This window comes from Hevea brasiliensis, chromosome 5 (assembly GCF_030052815.1).
Source record: "Hevea brasiliensis isolate MT/VB/25A 57/8 chromosome 5, ASM3005281v1, whole genome shotgun sequence".
In the NCBI taxonomy this organism is placed as follows: domain Eukaryota; kingdom Viridiplantae; phylum Streptophyta; class Magnoliopsida; order Malpighiales; family Euphorbiaceae; genus Hevea; species Hevea brasiliensis.
In genome coordinates this window covers 11,754,114-11,775,164 of record NC_079497.1, presented here as the reverse complement: position 1 = coordinate 11,775,164, position 21,051 = coordinate 11,754,114, and the positions used below count along the sequence as shown (strand labels likewise).

The window sequence follows — 21,051 nt, the reverse complement described above, 5'->3', positions numbered from 1 at the left end:
AAAAATTTGTTACTAAATGATTTGCTAAAAGATTAGCAATGGATTTCTATTTGTTATAGCAAACTTTGTTGCTAATTCATTTAATAATGAATTTTAACTTTCGTTTTAACGGATTTAGCAATGAAATTTGATATTAATAGCAATGGATAATATTTTTTGTTATTTATTTAATTTAAAAAAAAAATTAAAAAAATAATCCATTGCTATTTACAATTTAGCAATGAATTTTTGTTGTTAATTATAATTGATTTATAATTTATTATTAATTTGATTGATGTTTAATATTATAAATTATAAATTTTAATATTAATACTAAAATTTAAAGTTAATTTAAAATTTTATTATTATAACTGATTTATAAACTTTAATTGTTGCATAAATTATTATTAATAGTTATTATAAATACATTATAGTGAGAGTATACGGTATGATTTTAAAAAAATTATGGTGAAAAAATGAATAGGGAGAAGTTATATTAATAAAAATGAAAAATAAATAATAAAAAAAAGAAAAGAAAATAATAGGAAAAATGTGAAATAAGAGAAAAAAAAATTAAGTATACCAATGATATAAAGAATGAAAATGAAGTGTAAAAAAAAAAAAATATGTGAATTAGCAGTATATTTAAAATTTGTTGTTAAATTTAAATATTAAAATTTATTTTTCTCTAAAAAAATAGTAATAAAATTTGAAATTTATTGTTAATTAGCAACGAATGTATTATAATTACATATATTTTTAAAATTTTAATAACTGAATTTTTCTCATAAAATTAGTAATAAATTTTTTTCGTTACTAATTTAATAAAATAATTTTAATGATAGTTGATAAAATTTATGTAATTATTTTTTTAATTTTATGAAAATAACAATGGATTATAAATTTTATTGCTATTGTAAATTGATTTTATAAATTTATTATAAAATTAAGAATGAATTTTAAATTCATTGTTAAATTTATATTCAAATATTTTTATAATGTTAATTTATAATAAATTTTAGCAATAAATGTAAATCTGCTTATAAAATATTACTCTATATAATTTTTTTCTACAAGTATAAGGAAATTAAAAATCAGTTACAGAATTCGTTGCTATGAGTAACGGATTGAAATCCGTGGTTAGCCCATGGTTTTTAGGAGTGAGAAAATATTCTTTTAATGGGAGAGCAAAACGCTAATCAACAAAAATATGCCAATTGGTGCAGGTGAATGGCTTATAGCTTTGCATTTTTTTAAAGAAAAAATTAAGAAAAGCATTTAATAATCTAAATTTATAATTATATTTGACTAAAATACCCTTTTAGAAAAAGAGAATACTCATTGATTAATCCATTATTTTTTTTAAAAGTCATAAAGGGGTAGAGTTGGAATAAAAGTTAAATTATTATGTAAGGTGAAGGTGACTTATTTGTAAAAATAATTTTCTTTTTAAAACGGTACTTATTTATGAATGGGAGTATTAATTAATTAATTAATTAATTAATATAAAATTTGATTTAAAATAGGTAAAAAATTTAAAAAAAAATAAAAATGTGAGATTTATTTTTTAAATAAAAAATAAAATTATTAATTTCATTAAAATAAAGATAATAAATAATAATTTTTCTTTTTTTTTAATATTTACTGTCAAAGGATTATTGGATTAACTTTTTACATATCAAAATTAAATCTCTTTTTGAGAATTCTAAAAATGTATTATCTTGCATTGGTTTAATACATTTAAAATAAATAATTTTAAAATATTTTTTAAAAAATTAAATTTTAATTGATATTTAAAAAGCATATTCATTCTTATTCACTGAATTAACAAAATATATATTTGATAACTTCGATTATACTTGGAGTAAAATATTTTATTTAGTGACTAAATTTTATCAAAATTTAATATGGTCATTGAATTTTAATTTGCACTAACAAAATCGTAAAACTTGTATTTAGTTTCAATAAATATGTTAATATTAATTTTTTATGTGATGAATAAAAATGACAATCGTTACATGAAATTATACAATACATCGATTATTTCATGTATGATAGTCTACATGAAATGATAAACTAATAGTGAATAAATATATATGCATGGTGAGTTTCAAAAAATTATAATTACCAGATAATTATTATTATTATTTTTTTTAATTTTACTAACTACATTTGTATACTTATCAATATTTTATTGCTCTACCATTTCATATAAGATGCTGATATGGTATCACCGTTTTACCGTATAATTTTTTCGTTACATGGCTATATTATAAAATATTTGGTGAAGGATTTGTTTGCAAAGAGGTTTGTTTGTCCTTTTGTTTTGTCACAATAATTTTTACAAAAATTATAACTTGATTAGCTGATAAATATAAAGTTGATTATTTTTTAAATATTTATAAACAAATTAAGTTATTAGGCTAGCGATGTAGTCATCACATTCTTACATTATAGTAAAAAAAAAAATATTAAAATTATTAGGCCTAATATATAAATATGCAATTCAGTTATATATATATATATATATACTCATTTCTTCTTATCAATCACAGTGTTTATATTTTCTCTATTTTTTTTAATGTTTTGAACTAAATGACTTTTAAAAAAGGGAAGTTAAAGTCCTTAAAAAAATAAAGATTTTTTTGGAAGTCCTTGAAAAGTACTAAAATAACATAAAAATTGAACTTAGATGTATATTTTTTGAAGGGTTTTTGGTATTGCTATTTACTTTTAATTTAAAATAAATTATTTTATTTATTAATTGTTTGATAAAATTATTTAAAAATTAAAAAAATTTAATTTATTAAAATAATAAAAATAATATTTAATTTAAACGGAGAATAGTGTTAATATTTTAAAAATTATTAGGCTAGTATAATTTTTTTTACTTGATCAAATAATAATTTTAAATAAATAAATAAATTATAAATAAAAAGAATACTACTTATGAATTTCTTCGTATTTCAAATATTTTTTTAATTTATAAATCAAATTAAATATTAATTTATATATAATTTTTTTACTTATAAGTAAATTTAATTTATTTATAAGTTAAATTAAATATTTAATATTTTAAACTAAATGAATTTAAAAGTTAAAAATAAATAAAATTAAAATTGTTAAAAAGTATTTAAATGAGATTAAAAATATAAATAGAAATATGTGATAATATATATATATATATAGTAAAGCAATTGAATTTTTAAAAAATACTTGGATAAAAAAAATTAAAAAATAGCTTTTCTTTCCCTACGAACATGAAAAAAAAAATATGTTTGAATCGGAGAAATCTCATGCATTACGAGCTAAATTGTTAATTAATAAAGCAGCATGCGTGTGTGTTTTGTGCAGCTTTATTTTTATTATATTAGTTAATAAATTAATTGAAATTTACATGATTATTTATTAAAATAAAATTTTTTAAATTGATTAATGTAAATATAGTTAATATTTAAATAAATATATTTTAGAAATTTTATTATAAAATTAATTATTGATATGATTATCCTTCATATTTAAGTAATCGGCTCAGTAACTTACACGTTCGGATCGCTTATCTAAAACTTTATCGACGGCTCGAACCATGTAGTTGGTCCGAACACGATCATGACTTAGACATCTTCTTAGCTTCACTCGAAGGCAAGATTACAGATCCCACCCCAAACCAAGTCATGAGCCTAGCCTTTGGATCCTAGCGAAGGCTTGGGCCACTATGCTGGGCTACTCGTGAGCCTAGTTTAACACAATTTTGATTACGTGTCCAATACATTTTGAATGAACGCGCATTTAAAATAATATATAATAAAAATTTACAAATTTTGCTGGGCCAGAAACACCGAGCGCGCAATCTGTCCGTTAATGTTGTTGTGATATGATCGGAAGAAACCAAAAGAAAACCAAACCTATGGTTTCTGAGCTTTGTCCCCTTGATTTTTCGAGTTTGAAGAGGGACTTGGTCTCTGCATACGTCTGCTCTAAGCATGGCCACTGTTCTATCATTCAACCTTCTTACCATACACTCTTCCCAAATTAGTCCGTTTCCTAAATCTCAATCTCTCAGTACAATCCCCTATTCCTCTGTTCGTTCGCCAGCCGCGGGTCCTAAATCATCCCCTCAAAAGAGCGCTGTCATTACTTCGCTTGAGAATTCGCCTGCGGAACCTAAACCAAAACCATCAATTTCTCGTAATCTGGTTGATTCTCCCGAGCCAAGCCCGCCTTCCTCTCCATCTTTATCAAATTCGTTCTCTGGTCTTATCGGCCGTTTAAGGTGCATTACTGTAGTTCAAGTTATTCACTGTAAATGGGATGATAATAACTTGACCCTTTTGATTTTGAGGTTATTGAAGTCTTTTGATGGTTTACTTGCAGAAATGGGTTTAAGGTTGATAAGCTTGGTTTAGAAATTTTGTCAATTGCGTTGCCTGCTGCCTTGTCTCTCGCTGCTGAACCCATTGCCTCACTCGTCGATACAGCTTTTGTCGGTCATATAGGTACTTTCATTTCGTAGGATAAATATGTGGGTCGTTATTAGTTTAGTTTAACACAATATTACTGTATAAAAATGATTGGTTAGAATATTGAGCTTGTTAATCTCCTTAAAAGATTTGTTTTTTCATTGTAGGACCCGTTGAATTGGCGGCAGTTGGGGTATCCGCTTCTGTATTCAATCTGGTTTCGAAGTTGTTTAATGTTCCATTACTCAACGTCACAACATCATTTGTTGCTGAAGAGCAGGCATTGATTAGTAAAGAGAAAGCTAATAATGGTTCTAGTGGAATTCATGATGGTAATAAATAGTTTTTGGATATCGTGGAAATTTATTTGGGAAATGTGTTCATTGCTACGTAATGGAGTTTATAACTCGTGTTTGTTGTAGATTGTGTGCATCAGCCCCAAGGCAAGACATACTTTCCAGCTGTGTCTACTTCTTTAGCACTTGCTTTTGGTGTTGGCATTGTTGAAGCTGTCGCACTCTTTCTTGGGTCGGGATTCTTAATGAATATCATGGGTATACCTGTTGTACGTCCTACTTATTTATGATTTTTTTTTAGAAAAAAAAAAAAAGCAATGCACGTTTAGACAGGATGAGAACTTTTCTTGGATTTTCTGCATTCGTCCGGGCTTAGGTAGAACATTTTTGTTTAAACTAACATTATCTCGATGGCTAGCCACTTGCAATTCTTACAATATTATCAGGGAGTAATGATTTAATTTATCCTAAACTTTACACATTTTCTCAATTTTATTTAATGCCTCGTATTTTTATCAGTTTGTTATATTCTAATGTAAGATTATCAAAACAGCAGTACTTGGTAAGGTGACTGCTCTCTTTGCAAAAATTCTGTTAGGGCTGCCAGAGTTGGTTGTGTTGTCATATCGATGTGGTGTCCATGGGTGAAATAGATGGTCTTTTGAGTGCTGGAGATGTGCTCTTCTAAATCTAATTTCATTTGAATTTTGTTGGGGAAGACCTGCATTTTGGTTTGAGTTTTTACCACTTTCAAGTTTTAACATTTAAGATGGTTAATTCTAAGAAGAAAAGAGTTTAGAAATCAAGGCTGTTGCATCTTTTCCCTGAGCAGTAAAATTGTTGGCTATGCATCATGCCTTCCCCCTTCTTCTTTTTCTTTAACATTAAGCATGTGCATTTTATATTGTGAATATGTTGGATATATGCTTACATCTTTCATTTAAATGTTTTAGTATTGACAAAGAATGTTACCTGAAAATTTCTGGCGAATTTTCTATGCTATAGGATTCACCAATGCGAGTACCAGCTGAGAATTTTCTTACTTGGAGAGCATTTGGTGCTCCACCCATTGTACTTGCACTTGCTGCACAAGGCACTTTTCGTGGATTTAAGGATACAAAGACACCTCTATATGCCATTGGCAAGTATTATAGCACTGTCTTTCTCTTTCTTTCTGTCTCCCTCATGCTTTTTTTTACAAATTTATCCAGCTGTCAGGCTATCTCTATAGTTAAACATTGATGGTTCTCTTTTTGTTTTTTTTTTTTTTTTTTTTTTTTTTTTATGTCACTCCAATCTCCATTAAATTTGATACTCAATGAGTTGCCTGGAATAGAAAGCACATAGATGCACTGTCCATCTTGTATTGCACTGGATAATTATAAGCATTATTAGGAACAAAGACCGTGCATATCTTATAAAGTTTCTTTGTCTCTCTCACTCAGTATGTATGTTATAATTGGACCATCCTGAAAATATCTTTTGCTTTTCTGAATTTATCATGGCATTTGTTGTGATGATTACAGGATCGTTGACTAAATGGGCAAGAACTTGTGTGCATGGAGTCTACTATGCTGGAATAGAATCTGGTCATGTCAAATATTCTACAAAATAGGACTTTAAGTCAATAGTAGGGAATAGGTGGTTCTCCCCATATTTGTTTATTGTGAAACACTGCAATAAGTTATTGTATATGGTTAAAATATGCACAGTTAATATTCGTGTATCCATATTTACGTGGAAGAGAACTTTTTTCCTTTTTATCTTGCAGCTATAATTTCACCAACAAGATTGATAACATCATCATATATGTTCTGAGAATTCATTTCGTGCTTGAAATGAAAAGGTCCAACTATAGACTTTATTATTCTATTGCTGACCATGCATACGTAAATTGATAATGTTGTTACCTTGATAATCAGGTGCTGGCAACTTACTTAATGCAGTATTGGGTCCAATATTGATTTTTGTGTTTGGTTTTGGCATTGGTGGTGCGGCAATTTCTACTGTGATTTCTGAGTACGTCAGTAATGTGGTAAATTTATAATATCAATTCCCTTTATGCATGGTAAGCCTTGATTTCAGGAACTTGGCAAGCTTTCTTTCACAGTCAATTTATACTTGCTCATTTTGCTCCAGATATCTTATTGCTTTTATCCTTCTGTGGGAGTTGAATGGCAAAGTGTCTTTGATCTCTCCAAATATTGATGGAAGAAGAGTTGTCCGCTATCTAAATTCTGGTACATTTCTAACCAATTTTTATACTCTGATTTTACAAGGTAATAATCCAATTGATGTCAATAGAAAAATTCTAACCATGGAAAGCTTAATTGGACGTTGAGTTGATTGTGTGGAAAAAAAAATCAGAATGACACACTAACGTGGAAAAAGCCGGATTGCTGATGAGCATAGGGGCAAATAGATGCAATTCATATTATTTCATAAGAATTCAGAGGAAAATATTGTTGAGCATCACATCAATTAATATCAAATTTTTTTGGATTTATCAATGAAATGCTTATTTGCTTTAGTAAATTGTTTTTCAAATATGATGGTTTGTTGCCTGGTGCAATGAGGAAGATCTTGGGTGTCACAATGGAAAAGTTTATGCAGATATAGATGTGTTGCATAGTATCATGGACGATTGGAGAAGTCTCAAGTTGTTAATCATGTCCTATGCCTATGTAGATATGACATCTATAGTTGAATAAAACATTCATCAGTTGGCTGGCTAAAAAGTCCTGAAATTTATTCAGTCTAGATGAATGGAGTTTGAAGGGGCATGGACAATTTTTTTTCCTGTAGGACAGAAGTTTAGTACACTTTTTACATCCATGATTGCCTCATGTTTTACGTCTGCAGTTGTAAGCAAACTAGTTTGCTTGTTTAATAAACAAATGACACAAACATAGGTGAACTGAATAGGCTCATTTATGTTTTAGTTAGTCATTTAGAAAGTGATAAAAAATTGATATCAAATTGCTCTTTCAATAATACACTTAGTAAAAAATTGGTCGGTCTTTTGATAATACACTCTGTGTGAGATCTTATAATGCATATAGGCATACGAGTAAGGAATAGAGGAAAGAAATAGATGAAGAAGATGTAAGATTTGATCCCACAAGGACAGCAAGTGATAAAATGATGAAGCTGCCTCCTCAATGTAAGAAGGAGATGAGCTCTCCTTTCATTTAAACATCTGAGATTGGTAGAATTTTGTGGGTGTACCCACTTGTGGTAGGGCTTGTTGGAGTTCAAATATTATTTTTACATTAATTGAATGTAAAAATATTGTGAAAACAATATTTAGAAACAAATTAGGCTCTTTTTAGGAATTGAACTCAAGAAATTGCTGTTCATACCAAGCTTGAACAGTTAAATGTAAGTTCAAGCTTGCTGAAAATAAGTTGAATCAAGCTTGAATACCTTAAATATGTGGTTTGGATAGGGTTATTTATACCCCTATTCACATGAACATTACATATTAATTTCATGTTAAAATGGATCCATTTACCTCAGTTGAGGTTTTTCTTCTAAATGCTAGATATTTTTGACTATTAATATTCTGAGCTCATGTTTATTATTAGATTTTCTTTTCAAAGATCTTAACCATTATGATGACCTTCATATTTTTAAAGTTTTTCCATTGGAAAAGCTATATAGAAAGGTTGACTGATTGTATGCTCTGTATTCATGGAATGCTTTAACTTTAAGATTTTCAATTAAGTTGGTAATATTTGCTATTGAACTTTCAGGTGGTCTCCTTATTGGCAGAACCATAGCTGTGCTTTTAACAACGACACTAGCCACATCCATGGCTGCTAGGGAGGGGCCCACACCAATGGCTGGTCATCAAATATGCATGCAAGTTTGGTTGGCTGTATCTTTGCTCAATGATGCTTTAGCTCTAGCTGGTCAGGTAAATAGTATTGTTTCTTTACATGTTTGACACAAATTCATAAAAATTGCATCAAAGAGATTGGCTAAGCAGCTTAGAAATTCCAATATCTGTTCAATCAAAAGTTCTGAGTTTTGACAAATTTGATGGTTCACTAAGTTTGACATTTTGAGAATTCGTACGTAAGTTGCTTAGAAATTCCAATATCTGTTCAATCAAAAGTTCTGAGTTTTGACAAATTTGATGGTTCACTAAGTTTGACATTTTGAGAATTCGTACGTAAGTTGCAGCCTAACTTGCAAATGAATCAACAATTGTGAAGCAAAATGGTCTTTTGCTTAGAAGGTTATTTTTCTACTCTTGAATATCCAAGTACACAATTTAATGTAATTACTATCCTCTAAAAAATTTAATATTGGTTGTTTTCTCTGGCATAGAGTTTAGTTTCTTCCATATTCCATATATTATAGATGGAAGTACACTGAGGCATTGGCTAAAATTTTCCATTCACAACTTCTGTGATTCTATTGTTAATTTGATATTACGTTACAGGCTCTTCTGGCTGGTGGTTACTCCCAAGGAAATTATGAACAAGCACGTCAGGTGACATACAGAGTTTTAGAGGTATATGATAATATTTTTTGTGCCAATTTCAGTTTAGGATAGTGTTTTGGATCATCTGTTGGAAATTTTAACTAATGCAATTGTGTTATGCTATGGTATGATTGTCAAGCAGATTGGTTTAATAACAGGAATTGGTTTGGGGACAATATTATCCCTTGGATTTGGAGCATTTTCTAGCTTGTTCAGTACAGATTCAGAAGTTCTGGAGATTGCCTGGTCTGGTATTCTGGTGAAGACTATTCCTCTATTCGTCTTTTCTTGTTGGAGAACTTTGTATATTCTGTTTAGTGTTCTCCAACAAAATGCTGAGATGGCATGGCATAGTTGTACCATGCTGATGTAGAAAAAATTGGAAAGTAAAAGCAAAAGGCAAGAGATTCAATATTTTGTGAGACTAGGCAAAAGCCTTGATCATGAGGAGTTAGCCCTGATAATTCTGATGCAGAAACTAAAAAACAGTAGTAATAAAAACTGTTACTTGCTTTTAAAATAAAAAGTTGGGTAAATTACTATTTCATCCGTGGGTTTTGTCATTATTAATGCTTTTGTCTCTCTGTTTTTGGAAAATAAATTAAAACATTCCTAAGGTTTGGTTCTGTTTATAAAATGGTCCTTCCATCCATTTTAAGTCTATTTATGATTCTAAAAGGTGGTCTAATGAGAGGGAATGTCTAATAATTGATACTTTACCCTCAACTCTTTGTTATGTAACTAGATTCTTCATCACAGAAAGAATAGAGATTAGAGAGGAAATAGAAAGAGAAAGGGAAGAAGGAATAGAAGAAGAGAGAAGAGGGGAGAAAGCATAGAATTTAGGAAGAAAAGAATGAGGATTTCATTGATAATATTCTGGAATAGTTTCTTTAGTTACAATAGTTGTTATTTGTACAGCTTTAGATCTCTCTAGCAATTGTTCCTACCATTCTCTAACAAATTCCTACCTAACTCTACTTACTTTCCATAATATTCCTTTATTACAATTTCAACCCCAAAGACCCTTTATTTATTTTCAACACCGTTATTCTCCTTAGTCATAACATTCCCCACTTCTTGAAATCATTCTTGTCCTCAAGAATGAAGAAAGGAACAACAATTAGCAAAAACATATTGCAATTATAGACCACATGCTACTACTATGACCTGTAATGAATTTTGATGTCCAAAACTAATATCTTGCATACTAAAACTGGAGAGTCCTTTGGTAAACAAACCACTACAACACGGCCTTATTTTCTTCCTCTGACTCCTTATTTTAAAATCATTCTCTTGAGTAGTAAATGATTGCAGTATATCAAGGAACACTTTTTTTCTGTCTTCTCTTGATTTCAAGCTCATTCTCTTGAGTTTCATATGATTACATGATCTCAGCTCAAATAAAATACCACTAAGATCCCAATACTTTTCTTCAAATTTCCATGTTTCCTTCTTTAACCAAAACCTTCTCAGAAAAGAAACATCCTCATGGTTCCCTGAATTTTTCTCTTCAAATTTTTGTTCCACAAACACCTAATAGTATCTATTAATGAGTTGTTGAATACCAAGAGCAAGAGTATCTCTGGGAATAAAAACCTGTAGGAACCCTATTAGTATGCCCTCCCAACTTCAATATGAATAACACTGACATAGAAAAGATGAGAATCACATGCATATTCCAAAACCTTTTCCTTTGAGAAAGACAAATTAGATATTTCTTCAGCTTTTTTATGTGAATCACAACTCAAATTGGAAGCTTCATCCACTATTCCAGTACCCAATATGTCCTCACATGAGGTACCATTTGATGTCAATAGCAAAATAGCATCACCATCAGCCATATCTTCATTTTCCATTGAATTTGATTTCTCTGGGACAATCTCCTGTCTATTACCAATAATATCAACCTCTTCCTCTTCCCCATCACCATGAAAAATTGTTGCAACAACAAGGTCATTTTTCTTCTTAACATCAATACCCCTTGTCTTTCCTTTTTGAATCAGCAGTCCCGTTTCACTGCCACTATTCCAAGAAATTTCAGTTCCATGATTTATGTTTTCTACATCTCCATCATTGTCCTCCTCAAGGTCTTCACTTACACTAGACATATTAGCAAGAAAATCGTGCACCATCTTAGTAGCGCCCTTGTCATTCTTATGGGAAACTTCACTTGAGCCATCTTGGTCTTCATTTGGCTTGTCCAAATTTCCAAAAAGGTAATCTTCATCAATTTTCTGTTTACTGAAGTCAAGCTTCTCAGATGTGCTGCGCAACTTTTCTTGTATTCTCTCGAGACCTTCAAGCACATCCAGCAGGATTTTTTCTTGCCAAGGTTGTAGTTCCATGGATACCCTTAACAATTCTTGAAGAGAAAAATTGACAGAAAGAAGGGAAAAGCAAAAAAATCCTAAATGCAGGAGAATAAAAAAGAAGGAAAAATGGAGAAAAAAGAGGGAAATTGAGAGGAAAGAATAAGATATTTTCTTGATATTTCTACAAGATGTCAACTAAAATAGACTTGCAACAAGGGTATGACACAGAGAAGTGGAAATGAAACCTTAAAAGATAATCTGAGAGAGAGAGATTAGTTGAAAAGAGAAACAAAATTGAAATGAAGAATTAGAGAAAAGAGAAGAAGCAAAAAGATATCTATTGTATTGATTCTTCATAGAAAAATTTCAAGAATTTCAAGAAAAAGATTTCTTGAAATGTAGGAAGTTAAAAATTAAAGAAGAAAAATAGAAGAAAGAATTAGAAATTAACAAAAGAAGAAAGAAATTTGATTCAAGAATTTCAAGAAAGGAAGAAGAAGAAAGAGGATCTGTTGAGAAGAAGAAGGAAATAAAGGGAAAAAAGGAAAGAAATTTCAGGGAAGAAGGAAGAAGAATTAGAGGAAAGAGAGGGAAATCTCAGGGAAGAAGAAAGAAGATATAGAGAAAGGAAGAAGATAGAACATAAGAAGAAGAAGAAGAAGAAGACTAAGAATAGAGGAAAAGCCTAGAATTGAGGAGACACCTAATCATCTGCCCATAGTTGCAACTACAGTGAGAAGATTTGGAAGCAATCCCATCTCAGAACCAAGCTCTGATACCAACTGTTATGTAACTAGATTCTCTATCACAGAAAGAATAGAGATTAGAGAGGAAATAGCAAGAGAAAGGGGAAAAGCAATAGAAGAAGAGAGGTGAGAGGAGAAAGAATAGAATTTAGGAAGAAAAGAATGAGAATTTCATTGATAATATTCTGGAATAGTTTCTTTAGTAACAATAGTTGTTATTTATACAGCTTTAGATCTCTTTAGTAACTGCTCTCGCCGTTCTCTAACTAATTCCTGGCTAACTCTACTAACTTTCCATAATATTCCTTTATTACAATTTCAACCCCAAAGACCTTCTATTTACTTTCAACACCTTTATTCTTCTTAGCCATAATACTCTCATAACATTAAAAGTAAATTACTATCTAGTCTCTAGATCTTGTCATTATTTACAATTTCGTCTCCCTCTCTCTCTCTGTCTCTCTCTCTCTCTCTCTCTCTCTCTCTCTCTCATCATTGAGTTATGCTCTCTCACCTCTCTTCTCTTGTCTCCCTCCAAATTGTTTTGCTTCTCACTCCTCCCCATGGTTTCAAATCGTAGACGCGTTTGCAGTCGTGGTCGCGGGTAATAGAAACAGGCCTATAATGGCTGTCACGTAATGGTAACGGCTTGGCGTTATGCAAATTTTTTTGAAAAATTCGCTAAGTTCGTAAAATGACTATATATTGATAAATATAAGTAAAACTAAGATACACAACTATATAGTAAGCATAAATACACCAAATAAAGGCATTAAATCTATTATTTTTAGACATCATTAGCTTTAAACAATTTATAGGCTAAAATAATTATATAGATAGTACAGAACTAGAATCTAGAATACTAGATATAGACATATAGTAATAAAACCTAGCCTTGCTACCACCAAAATGAACATCAAATTTGAACATATGAAATGGAATTAATTAATAAGTTAAAAAATAAAATTTTCAATTTTAAAACAGTTTTTTTTTAAATTACAGCATATATTTTTTATGAAATTTACACTTATATATCCATTAAATATTACCTATAATAACTAAGATAAGTATTTAATTTAAACTTAAGTTTTAATGAAGCCTAAATTTTCCATTCCCAACTCTAAACTTAAACATAGCTTTAGCAAATATTAAGGAAGCCTAAATTTCATTTTATGTTATTTTATAATTAATAATGTAAACCCTAAAATTAATTCTGAAAATAATAAAAAAAAAAACACATAAACCTATAGATCGGGCAAACTAACCCTTCAAACTACTAACTTATCAATAAATCTAACATCAACATTAGTTTTCTTCAACAAATATGCAAAACAACAAAGAAAAGGAGAGTAATCTACTAATCCTACCCAAACTAACCCTTCATGGGTAACGGCACCCCTCAAAGCCTGTAAATAATATTTGAAACCATGCTCCTCCCTCAAATCAGTAATCACAGTCAACAATCAAATCTTCTAATTAATAATGGAATCTTTCTATTTGATTTTTATGTCTAAAATTAGATGAAATGATGCACCATACTGGTTAAATGGGCTAAAAATGGACAAGGAGACCAAACTTTAGGGATGTTTTAATTTATTTTCCAAAATAGTGGGAAGAAAATGTTGATAATGACAACTCATGATAAAATAGTAATTTAACCCCTTATTAATATTGATGTTTTTTTAGACTTTTCGTCCATGACTAACGGTTAAATGGACTAAAAATGGACGGAGGGACCATTTTGTAAATGAAACCAAACCTTAGGGTTGTTTTAATCTATTTTCTAAAATAGAGGGACGGAATTGTTAATAATAGCATTGTCTAGAGATAAATAGTAAATTACACTAAAAAGTTTTGCAAAATAGAATTTCTTTTATTTTCTTTAAATGTAAAATAAGTAAAAAGTCTGTGTTATGAATACTTTTTACTCATGTTCCATCTGGGAGTCTGTTTTAGCCTTCAGGCTATGTAATTAATCACTTGTTTGCTTAGTTGAATGATTGCTTTTTTTTGGTCTAAGGAATGATGGCCTGTTCACTTATTGTTTTTTATGTTAGTTTTAATTTGATTTAAGTTTTGGTTTATTCCCTGTTCACTGTAGATTAGCAAATGTTCCAATACCAAAGGTTGAGCATACTAAAGTGGTAGGAAATAAGAAAAGGAGGGGCAAAATCTAAGATACAATGGAGGAAAGTAGCCATTTTGATCATGTAGCCCTAAACTGGTTGGAAATGAGGAAACCGATTCATATAGCTAATTCCAACTAGTTTGAGATTGAGGTTTAGTCACATTTTGGTATCTTTTCCTCCACATTGTTTTTCTTCCATTTAGCGTTGTTAATTTGATAAATCCTTTTGAGTTGAGGAAAGTGATGCTATTGGAAGACTGTATAGACTCTGTCCAATTGAGTTGATTTAGTTGATTTTCTGTAATAGGTGTCCAAATTTGGATCAAGTAATTTTTGGGTTTTGTTTTTTTCTGGGACGTGTCCTTTACTCCTTTATACCATCTTTCAACAGGTGATTGTGAGGCATAATGTTGGTTTAATAAAATTCACTATTTTTGCAGTTTGTTGCTGGGTCTCAACCAATGAATGCTCTTGCATTTGTTCTTGATGGGCTTTACTATGGCGTTTCAGACTTCAGATATGCTGCCTACTCTATGGTGTGTTGTTGTTCCTGTTTTAGCAATTTTTATTTTATTATATCCTATTCCCTTTTTCATCTTCTTATTTGTAATGTACAGATACTAGTAGGGCTTATCTCTTCTGTGTTCATACTTGGGGCTGCACCTGTTTTTGGTCTTGCTGGAGTCTGGACAGGGTTGTTTCTCTTCATGACCTTGAGGGTGGTGGCTGGAATGTGGAGGTAATAATTCTGGTTCTGTAGGAGGGTATATATTAATAACTTCATTGTCATTATCAATTAATTGCCATGAGCTAGGATGTGTCTGTTAGGGTTGTGCAGGGTTCTTGAAGTCCCAAACCGAACCAAAGGACCATAATGAAATCGTATTGAACGGGAATCGAACCTAGAATCAATTATATATATATATTTTTCTATATTTTTTAGATATATATATATATATATATATATATATATATATATATATATATATATATAATCTAATATTATCTTTCGTTTCTCTACATTTTCTTAAAAATTTTAATTATAAATACATTAAATTACCTTTTAAATCTTAATTATAAATATACTATTATACTATAAATATTCTTAATTTGTAATTATATTTATATCTTATAGTTAAAAATTACATAATTAATAAATAACTGAAAAGTATGTTATATGATATATTTGTATTACTATATTATATAATATGCTTAATCCTAAATTATATATGTATTTTATAGTTAAAAATTATATAATTTAAAAATAGATAAAAGATATATGATATATTGTGTTTTAGTAACCTACTTTAAAGTTTAAATACTAATTCAAATACAACTTTTTATGGAAATAATAGTATAAAATTATTTTAAGAACTGAAACAACAAAAAACTGAATTGGAATTATACCGAAATTTCAGTTTGGTTCCTCTTCATAGGCAGACCCAAAACTAGAATCGGAACTGCACACTCTTAATGTTTGTATCTAGAATGTGCCCTATCCCAGATTCCCTGTCCAATTCTTCTTAACTTCAGTGCATATAGACATGGACTCGCCAATCAACACTATAAACCAATATAGATGGCATGATAGGCACGGTTATCAGCATGAAGTCCAAGTTTGACGAGCTGCTGTACCTCGAATACAGCATGTTCTCACTAGGCCATTTTGTTTCTTTCCTCCTCATAGATGACAACGATGACTTAAAACTTCAAAGTGGTATATGTTTCTGTTTTTAGATGGTGATTGCAGAACCCTCTCTCTTTTCTGAACTTTATTTTGGCTTCCAAGGTGCGCTTATCAGATATAATGGGAGGAAACTGAAGGGCGTTTTAAAGTTTGCGAGTTTATTAGATATCCAATGAACTTCGACTATATTTATGGGCTTGGGGATCAAGAACAGAATTATCCAATCTAAATAATAACAAATGATGATAATACTGTTCTTGATCGTGCCCAAGTATTTCAAGATTTTAATTCAGCAAATGCTAATAACAAGTCCATGTCACAGGTACTAGAGCCAATGCCAAAGTGCTCTTCCATTGCATCTCCATCACTGACTGCATAGATTTCCTAACTCACTGTTCTTTATTAGCTTACTTTAGATTATGCAGAGTAATTTGCTAGAAGCATAGAATGTGTGAAATTTGGTGAACCTGTAGTTATTGAACTGCATCTTTATTTCAACCTGCGCCAGTTTCTCTAAATGCTTAGTTTCTTCCAGGTTGGGCACAAAAACTGGGCCATGGAAACTGGTTTGGGCGGAAATGGAGCAGGAAAGAGATCTAAGTGAGTGATATACTCATATATGCTGGTATGGTATGCTCATAACTCAATGAAGGCAAGGTCCCAAGACATGGCATGATGGAGTGCTCAACATATTAAAGCCAATTGAGTAACCTTCATTACCTCTTCATTCAGATCATCCTCGTGTAAATCAAAATTTGATCTTGTTATTGAGACTGGCAGGATTCATTGGTGAGTGGCGTTTGTTGGGCAACTAACAACTCACTGCATTTAGAACATAGTTGATTTTAGAGAGGAAGCTAGAATGAATTGGATATCAAAAATTGTGTCAAGGACTTCTGGAGCCAAGTGCTTTTTGTTCAAGGCTTTTCCAACAACTTTACCTCATCAGGGCTAGATGTATATATAATTCATGTTATTTCCTGGTTGTTATAAGGTGTAAATTACTGTATAATGCATATATAAGCTTGAGAATATATCCCGAATTATTATTATTATTATTATTATTATTAGTTAATTTGGTTATTTCTTAATTTTTTTTTATTTTGATTCTTTTTTAATTTCTTTCTATTTCTTCACTACATAACGTTTAATGTAATGATTTTATTGAAATTTTAATTTCTTCGAACCTAAAAATTTCAAGTCAGTTGTTTTTTTAAATACCGTTATCTTAGTAATGTGTGGATCAATTGTGGACAATATTGTAATAATAATATCTTAAAATAACGTTGGAAATATGGATTTCAAGTATATAAAAGTATCACTCCTATTACTCGAAAAAAGTATTATTTTTTAATTTTTATATTTTAATGAAATTAATTGTTTAATATTTTTATTTTAAAAATATAATAATTAATTATTTATTTTTTAATTTATGAACCGTTTACGAATAAAATTTTTTAGTAATATTGTATTTGCTTATTATATTTCTATCATAAGTTATTTTTTTTTTACAAGTAGTTTTATTTAAATTACATATATATTTCTTTTACTTATTTCGAATTTTGAGCGATTTGAAAGCTTATAATAAAGCTTTTATCATTTATAAAAGATTAATTCAGTCAGGTTCATATTTGTCTTCTTAACAATGCCTTCTTCAAATATTGAATTTGAATACATATACATATAGATTTTTCTATATCCATTTTACAGGTACACAAAAGATTAATCTCATCTAATTACTTTTCCTAACAATACTTTTTTTAATGATTGAATCCAACTTCTCCTCTTGAAAATGAGACTTTACCACTACACCAACACTTTAATTATTGGATTCATTTATCTATACCCACATAAATGCATACAACCGTGTTATATTAAAATGGTAATTGAATATTATTGGTAATTAAAGAAAAAAGTGCATAAAGACCAATACAAGAAGTTGTTTGCCAAAGATTAATGAAGAATCCACAAATAATATGAGAATGAGTAACTAAGCACAGATCTCATCAAAATTTGGAGAAAAAAAAATGGTCATGGTCCGATATTACTAATATTTCTACTGCTTCTATCAAGCCTCTAGACTAGAAGTCTAGAATCCAGAATCCCATGACTCAATCCATTCTAGCTCTTCCATTGCACCCCAGTCAAAATCCCATATGCAATCCATGTTTCCATTTGCTTCTTCTGCATGCTTCGTGCTGCCTCGTGGATCGGCTTTTGGGTTCAGCAATTGAGAAGAAGGATTACTGTGCTGGTAATTTGTAGAGTCCAATTCAAAGTGATCATGGGCATTCCTCTCTCCTTGCAGTGCAGAGTTCTCAATGCCACCTATGTGCATAGAAGGCTTGATATCAATTTTTGCATAGCAGTTCATATCTATGAAATCAATGCTCATATTATCTTGTCTAACCTCGAAGTGATTACAGTAACCAGAATTAATCCCTTTAAATTCTCCCTCCATTACTTTCCTCACCATCTGCTTCTCAACGTCATTAAAGGGTTTACAATCAGTTCTCAAATCACAGTCCTTATTGAAAGGCATGTGCATATTGTTGAACCCATCATATTGATTTGATTCCATACTTCTCCCAAGCTCTTCTTCTACTTCTTCCACTGCGGGGATCTGGACTGCAATTTCGTTTGAACACTCATAATCAGTGCATTCAGCTTTAACATTTTTGGTCTCACTCTGCGAAAAGTCAAATTTGTCATTGATGCCATGATGTCCAGGGCATTCCGTAGCTTCTGCAAATTCCTCTTTCATTTTTTTCACCAGCATGATTGGTTTAGCTTTAACAAGATCATGAGAAGATCTGCAATCAGTTCTTGAAATACATTCATCATCTTTCAACTCTCTTGAAATGCTTTCTGTCACCTCTGGTTTGTTAAGCTTCTCATTCAATTTCTTAGCAACAAAAATCCCACCAGAGCCTAATTTTTCATTTAGTTCTTTCAATCCACCAACTCCAGAGCAATGGGTTTTTGATTTCTCAATATGGTCATCCTCACAACTATTCAACGTTGTTGTAGACTCAGTTTCCGAATGGTAGTCAGGGAAATTGAGGATGGCATTAGAACCATACATAGCCCTTGCTGCATTGTCATAAGCTCTAGCTGCTTCAATGGCAGTTGAAAATGTACCCAACCAATGTCTATGCCCTGGTGCAGCATTCAAAAGGCTGGTCTTTCCAGCGGGTTCTCGAATTTCTGCAACCCATTTGCCCCAGATTCTCTGTCTAACACCTCTGTATTTGCAAGTCTGGTTCTCTGGTCCGCCTTTTCCTGGCATACAACCTTTTCGAGAGCCCTTGGACGGAGGCTTACGAATTTCACCATGTTTACTTCGCTTCTTCCAGCTATCAAGCGTATCCTCCAGCGCTTCACGACCATTGCGTCTCCTCCGCAAGTTCTTGTTACTGTTGCTACTACTCCCTGAACAAGAACTCTCCTTGGTTGCATCCCTCATCCCAGTCATGAAAGATATTCAAGATTTTTCTAAAAACCACAAAGATAATAAAATCAACGTTTCTTGACAAGTAATCCTTTGTCTCTCTCTTTCACCTATGAACTTCTAGAACTCCTTCTAGGGTTTTGTATGATATGGCTGTAAGGTGACGTATGAAGAAGTCGCTCGACTTCTTTCTCAAGTTGTCAACTTGGTTTTTGTTTTTGGCAGAGCTTATCTTGGGGACGAAGGAAACGAGTGTACATTAATGAGGCCAATAGGTGTGCCTGATGACGTGTGCCAATCAGATTCTTGTTTTGATACACGTGGCAGATCATGGTTAGCAGTTACACATCATTTTCTTGGGGATGAAGACTTGCCAAATTTGGTGTGCTTAATATTTTTCTAACCAGTCTCGTGAAAAAATCAATTTCAGCCAAATGGCGGCTCTTGAAACGAAAGCACAAAACTTACTCTGTTTTGTTTCTGTGAAGGTTCCTGTGCTGTGGCTTTCAAGATTGTAATTAAAACTTAAAAAATCAGTTTACCAAATCAGATTAATCAATTTAATTATAATTAAGCTTCTACATTTAGTGATTAATAATTCAAGAAGAAGACGCATTGTAGATTTCAAAAGCTGGAGGAAACTTAGCAGCAGGGTTCTTCCCTTCTTGGAAGACGGTTGATTGATTCATCTCCCTCTTTGCTTTTTGTGTGCAAATATTTATGGCTTAAAATTAATTATATTCTTATATTTTTTTGGAAAACTTCAATCTACTCATTTATGACTTTTTATCTAATTTAATCTATAAGTTACAATTTAAACTTAATTTAATTAAAAATTAAACTTAAATCAAAAAATAAAAAAATAAAATTCAAAATTAAGAAATTAAATTTCTTTTTTATTTAAATAAAAAATTAAAAAAATTTAATTTATAAATTTTAATTTTTAAGATAAATTGAACTTAAATGAAAATTTTAAGCTAAATTGAATAAAAAGTTAAAAATAAACTAAATTTAACTTCTCTAATTTAGTCATTTTGTAAAATGGAAAATATCACAAGAGAACATCACTACAACTATTAGATTCCTAAAAAAAATTAAATTAGATTATTCGTTGAAAAGTTCCAATGACCACAATTTTGATCTTTTTACTCAGCCTAATCAAGCAAATTTTCCCAAGTCGGACGGGAAAAACAACATCCAGCTTCTTAATTTGTAATTATTATTAATATCTGTTAATATCATATGCTTGGCCTGGCTAGAGGCCGGTTCGGTCAGGAATTGCACTGAAATTAGTTCGAATCAAACCAACTTTGAACTGGATTATAAGGTAGCCAATTAGGGACTCATCTCCTGAGGCCTTGAATCTACATCAATCTGAAATCAGGAATTCAAACTGTTGATATTGAACCGAACTGAAATTAGTTAGGAACCAAAATTGACTGAAACTATCATAAATTGTTCCGATTCCTATTTCAAGCCTTCAACCACCAATTTCAA

The 21,051-nt window shown here is 30.7% G+C and overlaps 2 protein-coding genes across 2 annotated transcripts; one reads left to right on the top strand and one right to left on the bottom strand.

The window, feature by feature from the left end:
• Positions 1-3,820: 3,820 nt before the first annotated feature.
• On the top strand, positions 3,821-17,158 carry LOC110644516 (protein DETOXIFICATION 44, chloroplastic). Its single transcript, XM_021797329.2, has 13 exons — positions 3,821-4,252; positions 4,354-4,475; positions 4,607-4,771; positions 4,862-5,004; positions 5,741-5,876; positions 6,658-6,754; positions 6,875-6,975; positions 8,491-8,654; positions 9,186-9,257; positions 9,370-9,486; positions 14,857-14,952; positions 15,034-15,155; positions 16,639-17,158. The coding sequence occupies exons 1-13, from the start codon at positions 3,963-3,965 to the stop codon at positions 16,709-16,711; spliced, it is 1,698 nt and encodes a 565-aa protein (XP_021653021.2). The 5' UTR covers positions 3,821-3,962; the 3' UTR covers positions 16,712-17,158.
• An 814-nt stretch (positions 17,159-17,972) lies between these two features.
• Positions 17,973-19,787, bottom strand: LOC110644517 (dehydration-responsive element-binding protein 2C-like). The gene is made up of 2 exons (XM_021797331.2): positions 18,514-19,787; positions 17,973-18,431 (listed from the first exon to the last, which is right to left on the bottom strand). Exons 1-2 carry the CDS (start codon positions 19,576-19,578, stop codon positions 18,327-18,329), a joined length of 1,170 nt encoding a protein of 389 aa, XP_021653023.2. The 5' UTR covers positions 19,579-19,787; the 3' UTR covers positions 17,973-18,326.
• Positions 19,788-21,051: the final 1,264 nt, after the last annotated feature.